This window comes from Lynx canadensis, chromosome A2 (assembly GCF_007474595.2).
Source record: "Lynx canadensis isolate LIC74 chromosome A2, mLynCan4.pri.v2, whole genome shotgun sequence".
Taxonomy (NCBI): Eukaryota; Metazoa; Chordata; class Mammalia; order Carnivora; family Felidae; genus Lynx; species Lynx canadensis.
In genome coordinates, this window is record NC_044304.2 from 38,303,442 (window position 1) to 38,323,399 (window position 19,958).

The 19,958-nt window shown below is 42.4% G+C and overlaps 1 protein-coding gene across 1 annotated transcript in view; it reads right to left on the reverse strand.

Moving 5' to 3' along the window:
- Positions 1 to 9,897: 9,897 nt before the first annotated feature.
- LOC116737955 (forkhead box protein P1-like) overlaps positions 9,898 to 19,958 on the reverse strand; it is a 101,179-nt gene continuing 91,118 nt past the window's right edge. Inside the window, exon 3 of the mRNA XM_032592488.1 lies at positions 9,898 to 10,286. Within this exon, the coding sequence (XP_032448379.1) occupies positions 9,898 to 10,275 (378 nt within the window). The 5' untranslated portion in view covers positions 10,276 to 10,286. The remainder of the gene's footprint in view (positions 10,287 to 19,958) is intronic.

The following is a 19,958-nucleotide window of genomic DNA, read 5'->3' on the forward strand; positions in this document are numbered from 1 at the left end:
TATTTCGGATTCCTAGTCTCCCTCTTTCTGTGCCCCTCCCCCGCTCTCGTGCATGCACGCATGCTAATTTAAAAAAAAAAAAAAAAAAGAAGAGATGGTTCTGGAAGGTAACTGTTGCCACATTTGCTATTTACTAATTCAGGGGTCAAGAAACTTTTTCTAGAAAGGGCCAGGTGAGAAGTATTTCAGGTTTTGTGAGCTATCCATTCACTGTCGCAATAATTCACCTCTTCTGCGGTAGGAAGAAAGCAGCTACACAGACAACGGTAAAGCAAAAGAGATGGTGGTGTTTCAATAAAACTTTTTTTTTTTTTTTTAAGTCCAAGAAGGGAATTTACTAAATCTCAACTCTTCAAGGAAGGGCTGAACAGACACACCACAAAAAAGGCAGGTGAGCAAGCAAACAGCATGAACAAGTGGATCCAGGAACTCAACAGCAGACAAGTCCTCCCCCCACCCCCTGCTCTTGACTCTTTCTAGCTCTTTCTTTCTTCTTCCACGAGATCCTTAAATGTTCTGAGTCTGTTTACTAAAATGGGGTCCCTCGGAGAAGGAAATGAGATAGCACGCTGCAAACAAACAAAATACCTCATTGGGTCCCTCGGGAGAATTAAATGAGATAGCACGAGGCGAAGAAATAGAATACCACAGGGCTCAATAAATGTCAACAAAACCTTTCTTTAAAAAGATAGGTGGCGGTCTGATTTAGTTTGGCCTTGTGGCTTAGCTCCCCAACCCTGGTACAGTTTGCAGGTTTAACACAGCACTTTGTACCTAGAACCTGCCCAGTCAAGGTACTGAACAAATGCCTGAGACAAGTTTGAAATATTTCCAGAATATAACTGTGACGATCATAATTGTGAACGTCACATAGTCAGCTTATGCATGATGCCTTTCCCTCTCCAAACACGTTCATGACACAGTCAGTCTATCTGTAAACGTGCGCGACATACACATGGAATACCCAGCACGAGCTCTGAGTTGGTAAGAGGAGTGTATATCCAATGAGATAATCAGAATATAATAAAAATGCACGTAAAGACATTTTCACTTACTACTTTTGGATGTTGAATGCCTATTGAGTTGAAATGGAAATATCATGAGTAGGATGAAAAAAATGAGGCAAGGTAAGCAATATTATCGCGGTATTATTTATCATACATATTAGGATCCAAAATAGTCAGGAAAGAATGAGCATTATGTCATTCTCTCCCAGTCTTTAACCTTGTAAAAGGTTGTTGGGTTCGTATGCAGGATAACAAGAGTCAATACAAGAGGCTATAAAAATGGAACTGCGTCTTACCATGCAACCTTGAAAAATTAATACTTAATCATTATACTCATAAAAGGCCACTTCTGCCCTGTTTCAGGATGTTACATATTATTTTATTAAATTTTTCCAAAACTCTTTCTCCCTTTGGCTCTGAGACACATATATGGCTCTGCTGTTGAAAAGCAAAAGACATTTTACGCACAATTTTCCCTCTACTAGAAAGAGGTATATTGTGCCCTTCAGTGAACATAAAATTGATATTATCATCTCTTAGTTTATATCTCACTACTTAACCTTCAGATTAAAAGTTATTGGATTTGAATGACTCAGAAGACATCATGTCACCTTCCCTTCAACGTGGAGACGGGGGAGTTGGGGGTGAGAGGAGAAGGTACAGTGATAAAAACACGGATTTTGGACCAGCTGCCACTTCGCCTCTTCTGACAAGCAGCGGTGATACTGACGATTCCTTGCGCTTGTGTGGATGATGAACTGTGTGACAAATAGTCTACTTGGAGACACTTTGCGGGAGACGAATCTATGTCAGGAAGTTAATTTTATTTTGGGTACAGCTGAAAAGGAGCAGTCTAAAAATAGGGATAAAAAGGGTTAATTCAAGGAGAACCTTAGGGTTACCACCTTTACAAAATCCTACCCCTGTTGGGCAGAAGAGACTGGAAAACATTCTCACAGAAGGATTAAAGACAACAGAGCTTCCTTCCCCCCATCTGCCTCTATCCAGGGCTCAACTTAAACACACAAACAAGGCCCTGACATCCCTAAGTAGTTGAATCTACACCCCGTCAATGAGTCTCCTGATAACACCAGCTGCCTAATAAGGACACATTGTATTTTTCCAACAAAAGAAACACAACATACACCCCCTTTCACCTTAAAAAACAAATTCATTCTAAGAAGCTTGTGTCAATATGAAGGAGACTTTATCAAAGATCTAACTTTGTAGTTTTGTTCTCCAAAAGAGATTAAGTCCGTCCCATGATCAATAGGGACACAAGCGGTTTATCAGCATTTCCCATGTGACTTTTGGAAGATATACTCATTAGTACCTGGCAAAGGCTAAAGGGAAAATGCTTGATGCAAATAAATACAAATAAACATACACAATCAAAATAGTTTTAGTGATAGAAGAGGATGTTGTTGTTGTTATTGTTGTTTTAAATAGCCTTAAAAAAAAAAAAAAAGAGGGGCGCCTGGGTGGCGCAGTCGGTTAAGCGTCCGACTTCACCCAGGTCACGATCTCGCGGTCCGTGAGTTCGAGCCCCGCGTCGGGCTCTGGGCTGATGGCTCAGAGCCTGGAGCCTGTTTCCGATTCTGTGTCTCCCTCTCTCTCTGCCCCTCCCCCATTCATGCTCTGTCTCTCTCTGTCCCAAAAATAAATAAACGTTAAAAAAAAAAAAAATTAAAAAAAAAAAAAAAAAAGAACTTTCCAAAATAAGTCCATTCCCTTCTTACAAATTATGTTTCTGCTTTATCATAGCACAATAACCAAACAGTGACAGGTAGGAAAGGAACATACATGGGTTCTCCTTGATGCCCTTTTTTCTCTTCTGTTCCCTGATGCCACCATTTTGCCAGTCATTCACATGGGAAATGGTGACCTACCCCTCATAACTGCCGCTGCTCAATGTTTTCACATCTAATTCAAAAGGCCCTGTTGATTTTCTAACACGCCCCTCAACGCTCTCTTGTGGCCACGGCCTTCCCTTCTCTTCCTATTTCATTCACTCACGGAGTCTGTCAAAGAACTGCTCTATGTCAGGTCCTGTGCTGTGTGTTGGGGAACATCAGGGAATGAGGAAGGGCCATCCCTGCCCTTGTGGGGCTTACAGCCGACCAAGGGATTCAAATGTAGGAGGAGAAATGCAAGGGCAAGGGGGGGACGGGTGATCAGTAAAAGTGAGCCCTCAATGAAATGAGGCGAGGTCTAGTGCCCAGCACTAAATTCTGGACCAACTGCAAGAGCCTTGTGGATGCTACTCATCTCTCAGGGATCTCTTTGTTTCCAAGCCAGGCCAGCCCCAACCCTCTAATTTACCTTCAGCACCCCTCCCCTTGAATGGCCTCTCTTCACTGCTTAGAAACCTCCCCCGTTGTAGAAACCCCCGTTGTAGAAACCCAAGCCTCCAGCAAGCTGACCCCAGATAACCTTGGAACCACCTTCCCAAAGCTCCCATCCTTGCATTTCAGGCTGTACCCCAAATTTGCTTTGCTGGCATCTGTGCTGACTCCTTACACACAGGCACGCACCACGCAGATCAGTCAAATCAAAGAAGGTGCAACAAATGAACAAATGAATTTCAAGAACTCCAAAGGTAAGAGACAAGGTTAACAAGGTATTTTCCAGGGCAGCACGTTTATTAGCTCACGTGGAACAAAGCTGAGGCCAGGTGAGTACGTGAAACTCCCTCCGCCACATTTTCTTGCAGAGGTGAAAGGAAAAAAAAAATGTGGTTGTATTTCTCTGAAGCAAATCAAACACAGTATTTAGCGAAGGGTCTCTGGAATGTTACAAGTAACACTTCATAATTACAATAGATTTGAGTTCAAAGACCAAGTGATGAAAAGAAACTTTCTAATAGGGGGTTCAATTCCCTGTATAAACTTCCCTTTGGTGGCTCCATCTAGCACTCGCATTTATATTGCTATTCTACTTTGTCATAAAAGCAGTCACCTCGTAACCCTTTTTATCAAGTAATCTATGCGCTACCTAAAAGGACACTCGACTCCATCAGTGGAGTTATAGGTTTACATTATACAAACATACCAATTCTGCCTGGTCAGCACCACTTGTCAATAAGCACAAGCAGTTGCAAAACAGCAAAGTACGTTCCTTGCCTTCAGAGAACAGATAGGAGCCTGCCAGTTGTGCAAAACAACGCTAGCTAATCTGTCATCAAATTACCATTAAAGTCACACCTCCAGAAAGTTCAAAAAGAGATTTCTGATCAGACAAGAGATAGAGGGTGGTGGCATTATTGTTGTTGTTGCTGTTTATTATTATTATTATTATTATTATTATTATTATTATTGGCTCACAGGTCAGGGCTTAAAATTACCTGCTCAAAGTAGTGACGCCTCAGCTTAAAGTCCAGAGGGTACACTTCTCTCATGATGAAATGTGGCATCTGGGGTTCTATTCCCAGGCTCTCTTATGCACATGGCTTGCTTTTTGTTGTTTCTCATGCCAGCTTAACTTTCAGCGGAGAAATTAATGACACACAACTGTTTAGTAATCGAAACTTGAAAGGATTTCATACAGGGCTCACATCACAAGTTACATACATCTTTGACAATATTTTGATGAGAGGGAGGTCCAAACTCACGGAGTGGAGAACTAAATTTAGCATTCAGGGTGAAAAAGGCCTTTTCCAGAAATAGCCACAAAAAGGAATTGAGAAAAGGGGGGAATCTCTTACTGTTGGGGCAGCATTTTCTCTATTGGTCACAATTATCTGAATCCCTGTCTCAGTTTTATCTCAATTTGTTCGTGTGGTCTGCGCTAACATTTTGGTGGCCCTGATTCCTACTATACGTTTTTCATCATCAATAATTTCTGTAATATTTGAACTCCACATTGTGTTCAAACAAGAATATATCTTGGTAGAGTGAGCCCTTTAAAATGAGGGTTTGAATTTTCACCCACCGGTGAAGGAAGGGGCTAGCCCGTATCACAGTACCTGCACCAAGGAGGGAACTTAAGAAATATTAATAATACCTTCTTCTACACTCCCTTCCAGAAGTTTCCATTGTCGGACACAGAAATGCTGACTATCTTTTCCCTTCCAATGGCATCAAAAGACCCTCCTTTCAGACACAGTCCCTGGCAGCTACAATGCAAAAGGCCACTTCGGGGCATTCCTAACAATGTTAATAGAACAACGTTTTGCAAAGAGAAGAATGGTAAGGCCCAAGTGGCCACTGCGACCTGGCCTTCATACCAATCCACAGCTAATCACTTGGGCCTCCCTGTGTAGAGGGAGGAACAAGGAGAGTGATGGCCACTGTAAAGGCAGCACTGTTCCCACAAAGGAATATGGGGAAGAATGAGAAGCACAGAAATGTTTTCTTTTATGCGAGCTCACCGCCCATCCCAACACGGACAGATACTTCTTCCAGGCGCTGTTTTTCACAGAGGCACTGAAATCTGAAAAATGTTGGCAGGACAACGGCCCTCTTTTGCTCAGTATCCACTAGTCATTTCAGTAACAAGAACAAAATGAAGGAGAAATTCATTCTGCCATTTTGAAAGTCAAGAGAGGAATTTTCAATGGTCCTATAACGGTTTAGGCTCAAGTGTTCATACTCTGGTCATCACAGTTTGGTTTCTCATATCCTGAGGACCCCAGGCTATCGACTTGTGATTCTCCCGTGCCTCTCTGACACTGTATTTTCCATATCCCCTGTGAATGTCCACAGCCAGATTTCCTTCTTGAGCTCTCTCACACTCAGGCTGTTTCTCGGAGCTTCTCTGGCCCTGTGCAGTGACTCACTGGCAAAACACGACCCAACAAATCCTTCTTCCCTCTCATGATGTTTCTTTCAGAAGATACCTGCCCTTTACATCTGTCTTAACTCCTCAGCGCTCATTCGATGTTTTCTCTCTTTCTTTTACATTATTAACAGGAAACATGTACATATACACATGTGTTCATGGCATGTATGCATCTTTAGGGCCAAAAGGCCCAAACCCTCATGCCAAATGTCAAAGGACCAATGTCAATGGATGAAACAAATACTTCCCTGACTCACACTCTCTGAAGAATCCATATTCAATTCCCATATATGGTTTATCTATTTTTTAACGTTTTTCTCACAGACTACTTCTAAACTGCCCTCCTCCTACAAAACAATGGCCACACCTCAAAACCACAGCAACCAAAGCTCTCTCTATACTGATTTTCAGACAATAAAACTGCCAGGTGGTACCCAAAAAAAAAACCCCATCATTAAATGGAATGTTGTTAAGAAATAGCTGTTTTATTTAACAGCTATTCATTTTTATTGAATAAACATTTTCTAGTATGCATTCTGTTAATTGACCTGACAGCATATGCTGTATATGGAGAAACTTCTAAACATTATGCTCTATGTAATATGCTTATCTGAAAAAGCTCTCATTTGCAGCAATATGGAAATAAAATTCTGCTTTCTAAAATTCAAGACTTTTAAAACGCATTAATCCACACAGTTTATGAAATTGCTCTGGACATTTTAAAATCCTTTCTTTAGGAGAAAAAAAAAACTTTAGTAATTGGTAATAGTATTTGTTGCCGAGTTTCCTAATGGAGTAGTGCTCTCCGATACGGAACTTTTACAGACCCAGGGATAGGGGGAAGGCATAATAGGAAATAAGAGGCAGTTATGGTATCGGGTGAAGAATTACCCGGTGGCTAAAAGAAATGTTCAGAAAGTCTATCAAATTACATTATTAGAAAACTATTGTTCTAATAGTTTCATGGCCTGGATAGAAGTCGACTTGAAACAATACAGAGATAATACATTTAGTTCTGAGGAAGGAGGACGGGTCGGGAGTGTGTTGGCGGACTCGGCCAGCTAACGGCAGCACCTCTCCCTGGGTGATGGCTTCTGAGTGATGATGGCATCCCACAGAACCACCAACTCCAAGGCCTAAAGGGCCACAAAGGAGCGTTGTTGCTAGATGGGAGCTGGGGCGGACTGGAGAGCTGCAGGCTCCCTGACTTGAGGACCAATTCATCCCTGAGCAACTGTTGCCCTTGTAGGAATACTGGTCTATGGTCACCAGATCTTCTGATTTTCCAAGAGAAGATGGAAAAGCCAGATTCCCCCCACCTTTCGAGGTTGTCAGCTATGAACTTTTTTTTTTTTTTAAACTATCCTGTTTGGACCTAATTTAGCCAACCTACAGACCAATCCCAGTCTAGAAGTCACTCCTTCCACAGCTAATCTGTGTGAAAGCTCTCCATTCTGAAAGGGCACTTGCTATCATTTGTAATTATCTTTGGTAATAAGAATCAAACATGGAAAGGCTTGCATTGATTTAAAGTCCTGGCACTAGGTAAAAATTCTCCCTACATCATCAACGATTGCACTGGTGCAACTGGAAAATCCTAGAACATTCAGTGTTACACACAGCATAATTAACTCATTTTCATACCAAGCCCTTTTAAGCCACATCTTTTTGTTCCATGGACTTCTAACATATCTTACAGTTCTAATTCTCTTCCACTGTCCTACATTAATCAAAGCTGTAACCCCTGTTGTCTTTGTGCTACAGAATCAGAATGTGCCCCTGGCGAGGAATGGGGGAAAAGTCAACAGGAATTAAATTTCAGTGCAACTGTTTACTCAACTGTGGCCTGCAGTTATTGAAATTTTATCCGTGGTTTTGTGTGACTACCGCAGTAATGAATTCAGCATGGCTGTGATTTTCTCACTGCTGGGATTCGCACTTCAAGTAAAAACCTGTAGAATAAGAATGACGAAAACAACCCGAGTCCATCACGCGGACCCTCACATTTCTCAAAAGGGCTTCATTGTTGCAGTTTTTAGGCTGGAAAGACACAGTGATAGTCCCGCGAAACTTTTTCAGCCCTGTAGTGTTTTTCTCATTTCGTCTACAGACTTTCTTGTCCTCCGACAACCTGTTAAGAACCTCATTGTACACTCAGAGGGGTCGCACAGCTGTCGGTATTTTATTTTACAAGACTGAAAAGGCCTGTGAACCACAAGATGTGGGGTTTTAGCCACAATGATAAACCCAACTACTTTGTTTCTTCTTAAATCATATCAATAGCAAATAAAAGTAGAATTGTTACAAAAAGTATTTACATAGAGTCTCAAAGTACAGTCAAAGGTTTTGACACCCATAACACAGAACAGCCTATTTTTCAAAGTGGTCACAGACAAGATAAGGAGGAGAGATGTGAATAATTTTTACTGATGCTTTTTAAGGAAGATGCTGTTAAAATGCACTTTCAAAACTGTCTATGAGGCCAATGTGTTGTTGCTGTTATTGGTGTAGGGGTGTGTGAGTGTGTGTGTGTATGTGTGTGTGCGTGTGTGTGAGTGTGTGTGTTGATGGTATAGATGTAGAGATTTTGGCTGACTTACTACTTTAAGACAGTAAATGATTTTCAGTTCTTCATATAAAACTCTGAAGAAGTGAATTTCCCATGTATTTAATGTACCTTAAATACTAAGTATGTGGGGTTCACACCACATAGGTCAAGAGCCCCACCTCAGCTGCTCCGTAATGAAGCAGGCGATCTTGGACTCTGTAGGGCAAGGTCATAGAAAATGGCACTCCAAAATACCAACTGTTCCTTCTCAATGTAACCAAAAATATCTGAGAACACCACGTGAATGATACACGCACATCCATGGATACCTTTCTACCATTTAAGCATAGTTTTTGTGAACCTCAGTAGTTAGAATCCAGCCATTTGCATTCATTTAAGTGCATAAACGTTACAGACAACATATATCATGAATCCCAGCTGATGGGATGCCCAAGGTGCGTGCACAGACGGTGCGGACTGCCGGTGGGAGAGGCCAAGTCACTCAGACGAAGCCCTCTGAATTAAGACCTCAGCTTGTCTATCAGTTCCCTTTTCTTTTCTCTATTGTCTATCTTGCCCCCAGCAGGTCCCATGGTCTCACATCGATGCCACTAACTTCTATGTGACGATTCTATGTATTTTGAAAAAGTCTTAGCAAGAAGAAAACAAAACACATTGAGAGTCTGTCAAAGGCTATATAATCTAGTACAAAAAGGGATTCCCTTCTACTTGTGTGATACAGATTCCAAGAAAATAGTATGAGAAAAGGTTCGCCTTCCTCCTCCTCCTCATCCCCCAACGACTTCTGTTCCTTTCCGAAAGGCCCAAAGACATATCTTTTTTTTTTTCCAGCTTTTTGCAAAGGCACCGTAACTACGTACTGAATAAACGAATCAAGGACTAGGATGGAACAAAAACAATCCATTTTTAGCAAAAATAAATCACACTTCCTGATTCCAAGAGACGTTGGAGAAACAATCCTGTCCTCGAGTGGATGCTTATTTACTGATTTGAATTTCCCTCCACACTTCCGCCACACAACACCATTTCCTGGGTCACCTTTACCATTTGGAAATATTGAATCATATCCGCTGACATGCCTTCAAAGGATGTAACAAGAATGAGTATGTCCCAATTTATATGTATTTTGGGGAGCCACCAATAAGAGGTCATTGAAAACATTAACAGGATCTAGCCACATACCAACTGTCACATGTACACAAGCCACATGCGTCAGCGGCCCGCACCCCTAAATGCTACAGGTAGCAGGAAGCCATCTCTTCCACTTAGGTCTGTGTTTCCCTGTTATCTACCCATGCCTGCCTGCGTCTGTCTCTATTCTCCTTATTCACCTACTCAATCTTAGATCCCTTATCCTGTGCCCTTCTTCACAAGGCTTCATACGCCTGTTTATTATTATTACTTTTTCATTCAAGCACGGGGAATCCATCTCTCCAAAAGATCCACTGTATTGCAAGGAGGGCACCTTTCACGCGCACACAGTTCGGGCTGGGAGGGGTGCCGGGGTGGGGGGGGGGGCGGGGGGTCCACTCCATCTCACTGTTAACAACGGTTAACACTGGACTCCCGAGGGCTTGAGAAGCGGCCTCTCGGGCCCACGGGCGGGCTCCTAGGTGCCGCTGACGGCCAGGCGGCCGGCCGGGCCGGGCCCGAAGCCGTGCGAGCGGGCGAGCGCGGAAGGGGAGCGGGTGTGTGGGCGCGCGGCGCCGGGGGCGCGCGGCGCGGGCACAGTACCTGCTGCTGCTGCTGCTGCTGCTGCACGTGCGCGAGGTCGGCCGCCCCCGCGTCCGCGGCCGGCGTCTCCCCGTTGGACCGCCCCTCGCGAAGCCCGGCGCACGAGAGCAGGTGGTTGCCGCCGCTTGACCCGTTCTGGATGGCTGAACCGTTACTTTTTGTCTCAGTCCCAGATTCTTGCATCATGACTCAAAAACCTGAGAGAGGGATTTTCGGAGGGGGGGGGGGCGGGGGAGAAAGAAAAAAGCAGCTGTTAAAACAGTTGTTGTGCACCAGGGGAAGGGCCCTGCCTTCCTTCCACGCTGCCAAACTCCGTAAACAGTTGTCATTTTCTTTCACTCGGTGTGGCCCTGCCAGCGGCTGAGTCCCCTGGTTTGGGGGGACGGAGGTGTCAGGCCAACTTCAACTTTTAGTTGTAAGCGGTCCTTTAAATAGGCTTTTTCCCCTTGGGGTGGGGGGAAGACTTCTGGGTGAATTCAGGATTTATGGTTAAATTTCTGTGACTGTATCTCGATGTTTTGCTCAAAAACCAGAAAGTCGTTCTACGCAGCATATTAGGTGTAACGTTAAATTTTACTACGTGCGGGCTCTGTTCGGGGATGCCACACTCCTGGAGGAATCTTCTCCAACTTCAGCCTATCAAGACTTGACACACACCCCCGGGAGGGCCCCCCCCCCCCGAGGTAATTCGAGCTGAAAACCCTTAGGGGTCAAAAGCCGAAGAACATTTAAAGATTCCTACTCCTTGGAATCATTCAGGTACTGAAAAGTCTTCAAAATGGGCCATTCCAGTAAGATAGTCCACGTTGAAGGAGAAAAAAATCCCCACTTTTCAGAAGCCAAATTCAGACTCTGATCATTGTCCTATGGTTAAAATTGTCCTAAGAAATCCCATTCAAAGTTAGGTGTTTCTCATGCTGGATTACTAACCTCTAGAGTTTGGTTTTAAGGCCTGAAAGGTCTGGGCCTTCTTATATTTACTTTGGAGAAAATCTGGCCTAGGCAGGCCAGGAAAAGAAAAGTCTGAATTTGAAAGTACAAAATGTCTAATAAAAAGCATATATATATATATATATATATATATATATACACACACACACACATACATATATATATAAAACACTATATATATATGTGTGTGTGTGTGTGTGTGTGTGTGTGTATATATATATATATATATATATACATATATAAAACACCATATATATATATATATAGTACAAGGTGTAAGTACCCAGAGGGTATCAACTCCATGCAAATACAGTCCACATTCTGCCCAGTTACTCTCTAGGTACAAAACCATTCTCCTAGGCAGCCAATTCAGCTCTCAGCAAAGGCGTCTGATGATGACAAAAGATACAGAATAATATTTACTAGTACCAATTATTACCATCTATTGATCACCAGTGTTGGACCAAGCCCTCCTGCAGCTGATTTATGTATATTCACCAATTTCCTTCTGAATGCAACTGGTATCTCTAGTTTGCACATGAGAAAACTAGGGCTCCCTGAGAACTATTTTCATTTGCCCAGCATAAATCTCAGCTAGCTATGGTGCAATCAAGATTTAAACAAGTTCAGTCTGGTGTCAAAGTTCTTAACCATGTCTTTTCCTAAAGCTGAGGTGCAGTGGGGAGCAAACAATGGAAATGGCAGGGTCGTACTCCAAATTCAGAGACTAGGACTTTGAACAGGAAAAACAACAGTCACTAAAGGGCTTGACAGTTCAAACATCAGAGCTGAGAAATGATCGAATATTAAAACTTTAATGTGAAATACCAACCTCGGATAAAAGGGCTGAAAACTTCCAACGCAAATATTTTTGCATCATGGAAAGAATATTATTAACCAGCGTTACAGACTTCTCCCCTCCACATGAAATAGGTGACATGGGGGAAATTAAAATACCTGGGACATCTTTACAGGAGGCTGCCCTCTTGCCAGAGGTTGGGTTAAATCCCTTTTCTATAGACTTCCATGAAAATCTAATGAAAAATTAAAAGCAGAAAAACTGACATCTTTCTTCATTTCCTTTCAGTGCATGGTATGATCCAACTTGAGTACAAACTTCATAAACCCAGAGGACTTATTTTTTAAAGTTAATTCAGTCCTGAGGGGGATTAAGAATGGCATTTTTTGTTAACAGGTGGGAAACAAAGTCAGAAGCAACAGCTGATTCACTCTCTTCTCCTTAGATCAGACTTTCCAGTAATGAGAGTCCTTTAAAGAGTGCATTCATATCCTTACTGTCCGTAGAGTATAAAATCTATCAAAAATACAAATAAAAGTTTCTCTAAGATATAAGAACCAGGCGTGCGAGCACCTTGTTCGTTGCCAAAAAAGGAATTAATTTGTCACAGCGAGGATTTTTTTTTGTGCCCCCTCCAATGTTTCAGTTTCTGTTTCACAAACATGCCCATTTGTATAGAAACAAAGGAAAAGACAGTGGTTAGGTATTTAAGGGAGAAAATGGTGGTCTTAACAGTAGTTAACAAGGAAATTCACTGAATTCTTAGGGTATGTCACAAGCATACCTAAAGAAAAAACAGAAACTTTTTTTTTAACTTTCTGCAAGGCCTGTACATTTCATATCAGGGAATAGGGAGTCAAAGACAAAAGACAAAAACACTGCTTACTATAAAATCTCTACCTGCCCTCAGAAAATGGGGCATATTTAGCCAGATGTCAGGTCCCCGGGGAGCAGAGATACAGGAAGAAGACTGCTTTCAAAGCCTGTGGCCATCGGGACGCCTGACCTCAGAACAGGTGTCTAAGAGACTGGCCCTGCTTCTGTTTCCTTGGTTTGACACCGTGGTGGTGGGTGGATTAAGAACAATCTCCAATCCACAATTTGATGAGAAGGTTTTGCTCTACGCAGTTCTAAGAAGACTGCCAAGTCCTCCAGGAGAAGTTTTGCAGGCATCGTGCCAAGCAACTTGGCTTGCAAATCGGGTCTGTGAGAGTGCAGGCATTGGGACCGAAATTGCATAAAGGATTATTTTGGTCTGAGGATGTCCTTAATTAGTCAAGTGCTAACAGTAGTATGTAGGTTGCAAGATTTAAAATTTCCCATAATCTCCCACACCAATCAGGAGAAAACAGCTTTTTGAAAAGCACATGTGAAAAATTAGGAGTGTCGATGTCTAAGAACATTTCTAACAATATCTGGGCTGGCAATACTTCTTTCTATGGAATGTTCCAAGCCATTTAATAAGGCTTTATGTCTGTACAGCACTTCACAAACTACAAGGCTCTCTGAGGTACTTTTCAAACTCGTAACGAGTCCATCAGGGAGGAAAAGGCAGGTGAAGTTTATCCCCATTTTACAGATAAGAAAACTAAAGCTCAGCGGGTCAAGGAAAAGATGCAGTCATAATAATTTCCCATTCCAGACATGAATTTGTCCATTCGATAAGTGCCAGAGAATTCCCCGTTTGCAAAGTCCTGTGCAGGGCCGTGAATTAGTAAATCGATGAAAAGAAAACTAATCCCCACAAAGACAGTAGGAAGCTGGCAGGTGGACACAGAAAAGCATTAAAATACCAAGATGAAGTGTCAGCATTCTTTAGCAAACAACGTTATTTGTCTTCTTCTATTGAGTTTTACAATTTGAGCATCACATCTGAAAGCAGGTCAACGTACAGGAGAGGTGTGTGTGTTCTCTAGTGCTGAACCCTCTTTTCTTAGAGGGAACCTGTCACAGACCCTCAGTCTGTATAACCTCCACTTCCCTCTGGGACTCCCGGTGCCCAACGAACTGCTTTGCTCCACAGCGAATCGAGAACAAGAAATGATCCACAATCATCCCAAGTGCATGGACGTGAAAGCATGTACCTAGAAGACACGACCGCCCCGTAGCCACCAACAAGCCCCTCCAGACGCAAAGACAAATCCTCCTCTGGCTTCCTCTGAATGAGCTGGGTCTGTTTAAGTCACATAGGCTCCATTCACCACAACCCTAAGCAGGCTGATGCTGCAATCATATGGGTGTCAGAAAGCTTAAGCAGCCAGAATGGCCACTTCGTGTCTTGCCTGGAAACATGACAGAGCTGCTGATTTCAAAAGATCGATTTGTGTGCTGAAGGAACATGCAGAAAGGGGTAAGAACAGAGTTTAGCATGCTTATTTATTGTCGTTGCCAACAGAGCATACTCTGGAAGTATTCTGGAAAATTCGTAAGGTCCAGGCCAATGTATTTATAGTAAATTAAAGCAATGCTTTATTATTATGATTATTTCCTTGGTTACAGTGTTGATGCTGAAAGTTTAGGGAAAACAAAGCCCTTGTTATCATATGCTTGTGAAAGATTTTAAGCTAACAAAAAGTTCAGTCTCGATTCCAGGGCAGTTAATTAAGGTTGACCAAGTCAGGCAGAAGTAAATTAACTCGGCTGATCAATTATTTATATGAAGCAGAATAAATGCCCTTAAAGAACTTGGTCTGTTCATGAAAGGATGTGTAAATTAAACTAAACATAGTTTTGTAAAATGTATTTCTACTTCTATGGGGAGAAGAGAAGAGAAGTTAATGGTGAAATCACTTTTTAGGAAAATGATGCCAGAGATGACGTGGTGCTCCTCCTATCCGAAAGGAAAGATCCTCTTTCTCATTGTTCATCATGTGCCACGAAAGAAGGAAAATGGAATGCGTTTGAAGAGCTAAGAGAAGCTCCTGGAAAGGAAGAGAGGGAAATGAAGAGAGGAAGGGACTTGGGGAGGGAGGGACAGAGAAGGGGAAGGAGGACAAGTGAGAAGGAAGGAGGGACAGACTGAGGGATGAGAAGGAGGGAAGGAGGAAGACAGTAACTCTAAGAATGGAGAGACGGTGTGAATTTCTGTAATTTGGAATCACTGAACATCATCGGTTAGACTCCGTGCAGGGTTTGCAGAATGGACAAGAATAAAGGCGGGAGTGAGTCTAAGCTCTAATTCTAAAAGAAGTACTGATGTTGCATCATGATGATTCAAAATCCATACTGATCATCACGTTCATGCCATCAGGAAAGAAGAAAAACTTGTCTATATGAAGATATAACGCATACATTTACTTCTGGGTCTCATCGGGTAAATGAACCGTTCCCTTTCAACGTGCAAATGGTTTACCTGGCAACATAATACACATAAAGGAGTTTTAAAGAGCAAGGTGCAGCTGAGGGACTTCTTCCCCAGCAGCAGGCAAAGAGCAAGGTGGCAGGACACTAACCCAGCGCCTTCCTCTCAATCCTCTTGCAAGATTTTGAATCCTCCCATTCAAACTAGGGACTCAAGAGCAGAGAGCAACCCTGAGGAAAGTCGAATGGAGACTTTATGTTTCCTAGCATGAGGCACAGAGAAGAAGAAAGACTGGTGGAAGGATTACGGAAGAAGGTGAAGAAAGGGCAGGATGGAAGGGCCACAACTGGTCCCAAGATGCAGATTTGTTATCCCTAAGTGAGGATTTCATAGCATATTCTCAAAGGGAAAAAAAGGGGGGGGGGGAGGAAGAATGAAATAAGAGAAAAAAGTAACACCAGCTGGTTAATTTCTCACTGAGATCACTCCCACAAGTTGTGCACGAACACTTCAGACACTACTGTCCGTCTATCCACTGCCCCCACTGGCAGGGGCCCCAATTTCACGGAAAGACTATCCAAGGGTCAAGTTTAGGAAGAGAAGTCAGTGTGCCGCCTTGTGTTATGAAAGCACTATCTTCCAATACCAAATTTTCATAATTATAACAGAAAGGCGTAAATTTTCTAATGCATGGCAGTTCAAAAAGTAATCAAGGGAATGAGCCGGAGGGCTATTTTAATGTGTGCAAAGCTAGTGACCCACAGTAAATGGGAGGTAAGCTACAATGAATGCAAAGTAATGTACGCATACTCAAGTCCTGCTCTGATGAGGGACGGCTAAAATTAACACCCAATTAATTTCCGAATTGACAAACAAATGAAACCCATAAATCTACTTTCTCATTAATTTTCTTGTGGCATAATTTAAAGCAGTAATATGAGGGCAAAAACTGAGCATTATCCATCATAAATATCAAAAAGATAGCACTGTAACACCATAAATTATGCATATTACCTGTTGTTAAAAATGATTTATGTATTATCAACTTTATCGTGCACTGGAAATATCTAGATCTATCTTTAAAAATCTAGAATTTCATTTAGCGCTCAGGAAGGAAAAGCTCAGGAGCAACGAAATAGTCAAAAACGCGTCTCAAAAAAAAAATAAATAAATAAAGGCTACTTATATAGCCATATGCGAGTTGAGGGCAAAATTGGAATCCTTCAGGCTGAGGATACCATGGAAGTGTCAGGCTGGGCGTCTCAACAGAGAAAGAAACAGCTCCAGGAGCACGCCTCCCACAAAGCCCCGGTACATGTGTCCTAAAGGAGCATTTCCTAAAGGAAATGCGGGGCTTGCTGTGGGAAAAGGAGTGGGTATAGGCAAGGATGCCCTGAATACACCTCAGAGAGTCAGAGGGGGAGAGCCCAGGGCTACAGGTGCTCAGTTGGGCGAGAAGTCTGGGAAGAAAAATGGGCTCATTGTTAATAATGTAATATGGTAGCATTCTTACCTTTATAGTTCAAAGGAGGAGAACAAAAAAGAGCTAGGGACTAGTTTGTATTTATCAGTCAAAGGGTGCCTGGGTGGCTCAGGAGTTACAGATCTGACTTCAACTCAGGTCATGATCTCACAGTTTGTGAGTTTGAGCCCCTCATCGGGTGAGCTCGTGCCCCACTTCAGGTAAAACACGAGCCCCAGGTGAGCCCCACTTCTCTGTGTATTTTGGAAGTGCCCTGTATTTATCAAGTAAATGGATGAAGAGGCATTCGGAGTAAAACGATCCCCTTCCTGGCCTCTCCACCTCCATTTTGTTAACAACACCTTTTTAAAAAAAAACCTTCACTTTCAACTATATTTTCAGGTATACCTTATATATACAAGTAGCTCCCTTTATCCATGGGGGACACGTCCTGAGACCCCCAATGGATAGATAGTACCAAACTCTATTATACACTATGTTCTCTTCTATATATACCTACATACCTATGATAGCATTTAACTTAGAAATCAGGCACAGGAAGAGGTTCACAATAATAAATAATAGACTAGAATAATTATAATGTTATAAACTAATAAAAGCTATGTGAATGTGGTCTCTCTCAAAATATCTTATTGTACTGTACTCACCCTTCTCCTTCTCGCGATGACATGAGATGATAAAATGCCTACATGATGAGCTGAAGTGAGGTGCCTGACCTAGGCGTTGTGACACATCCTTCTGACAGTACCTCGGAAGGAGGATCATCTGCCTCCTAACACCAGCTGACCACCGGTAACTGAATCCACAGAAAGCAAAACCGTGGATACGGGGGACCACTGGGGTAGGGATTTAAATACATAACTGCTGAGTTTTTAGGCAAATGACTGAATGACACTGGAGAAAACTCCAAGTCCAACCTCCCAATCAAATGAAATCAAGAGCTTGTGCTGGCCTCCACCTGTATGTTCCTACTTTAAAAATACTCTAAGTCCTGTACTTCCTTTGGAAAGTCTAATCATTTTGGATTTCTGAAACTCAGAAACTAACTTAAGCCATTAAATCATTTTAAGTCACAATGGAAGGAGGATGGTCCCAATCGTTGAAAATTTAAAGATCATCAATCAACGAAAAACTCCACGCAAAGCCATGGTCGAGAGTTAATATTCAATTCAGCTGGACTGGAAAAAGGTAGCGAGCAGGATGTTTAATTTTCCCTGTAATGCATGACTCACAACAGAGTTAGAGGAATAGGGTGGTAAATAAAATAATGTTCCTAACAAAAACATGATTTCCCTTCTCTACCAGACTTTCGATGTAAAGACAGAAGATTCTGCATTTCCCAAGAAAAGGAATTCCTGAATTCCAAACCCGAGGCAGCAACCTGTTCAGAGGAAGTGTGTGGGTCTCTCACAGACTGTGTTAACCGAACTGTTAGAGTCTTTGTAAGTCATCAATAAGTGCAGATAAAGACACCCACCCCTGTAAAAGTTACAAACGTCCAATTTATATTTTCAGAATGTCAGCTACTGTGGGTCTTGTTTCCCTTCCCTCCTGGTGGACGAGAGTTTAAGTGCTGTAATCATAGCAACTGTGGGCAAACCAAGGAGGTTAGAAAGGAGCCGCTCTAGGAAACAGAAGTACAAAGGAGAAGGCACACCCACTCCCGGGCATATTAATCCAGACGGACTCAAATAATGAAACAGAGACCAAAAAGGAGCTTTGCCAATCCTGTGCTAGGCTGCTGGCTTGGTCACAAGGAAGCCTCTGCAGCTTGGGGTACGACGGGGCCAGGTGTTCTAGGGAGCTTAATTAAAATGCATTGTGACAGAACCAGAGTTGAAGTTTGAGAATGAACACGGCCGGCCAAACTTGAATCGTTTTGAACATTCAAACAGCTGAACTGTCACATATAGCCCGGTGGAATAAAGTGGCCAACCACCAGGTCAGAGTATTATTATTTTTTTTCATTTCCATATTTTATACAGTTTCATATACGCGGGGGCAGGTTCCTAACATCAATTAATGACTGGTGGGTGCAATGAGACACTTCACGCATCTCCTGCCTTTGCCTCCAGCCCCTAGCCGCTCTAGCGGCCAGAGCGAACAATATGTTCAGAGCATCACGGCCGCTCAGTGAATGCAGGCCTTCAGAAGTCAGCGCTTCCATTTCTCCACTGCGTGCAAGGGACAATTACTCAATTTTATCCTTCAAAAACTTCAGTATGCATATACGTACTTCCCCCCGAAACTTGCTCTTACAGATAGATTAACAGGCTTTCTCCTGATATAAAAGACCACAATATGTTGAAGGTCATTACCCCCAGCCTCCACCCTCAACCCACTCCGTGGTTTATCCTTGTAATTTATGGCAAATGCCAGCAGGCCCTGCCTAGTATTGAAACACAACACAAATTCAGAAACAGCAACAAACAAGAATTAAAAAAAAAAACAAAAAACAAAGATGATGTCAGCTGTTTTCTCTGCTGTTTGCAAAACATGACAAAGGACAGGCTAATGTTTGGTATTGTCTAATGTGACTCCTAGTGACCAAGGGACAACAGTCACACACATCAGGCTGAACAAGGAGACACAATGTCTCCTTTACTTAACCACAAATGAGAGAATGCATAAAAGTCATTTTAAAATGAGACAGGTAAGAATAACAGGTAAAAAATTAAAACACTGGCTTGTAAAAACATTATCAGGTGTATTAATTGTATGGATGTCTCCGCTTGTATCACAGAGAATTTATTCACAATACGTTAACCTCAAAGTTAATCTCCCCGTTTCAAACTTGAGCGAGTACACACATCACACAGGATCCCATGGAGCCCACACAACAACACCCAACGCACGCACACAAGAACACAAAATCCAAGGATTGTACCTTTGGAAGGTGACTGCCTTGTTCATAGCACTAGACTTTTTCTCCTACACCTTCTAAGTCCTTGTTTGCTCCACAAAGAGTTTTGTAGCCATCTGATGTTCTATTACTAAGCTAGTGGCCTTTCAGGAGAGCTCTCTCCCTTCTGAAAAAAGCAAACAACTGCATAGATATCATTACACTAAGGAAATCTCTTAGAAAAACCAAACAACTTGCTAATCTCTCCAGCCCCTTCATCCAAGCAAAAGATAAGAAAAGCAAACCTAAGTCTGTTTCAACCACATTCCAGGGACAAGTTCCCCTTTTTCTTTCTTTATCAAAATTCTACTATTTAAGTTTTTTTTTTTAATGTGTGTGTGTTTTTTAAACAGACCTTGCAGGATAAACCACTGCTCGCACCCCGCAAACAAAGCAATATTTGTTTAATAACGATTGCTGCCATGGGTACAGT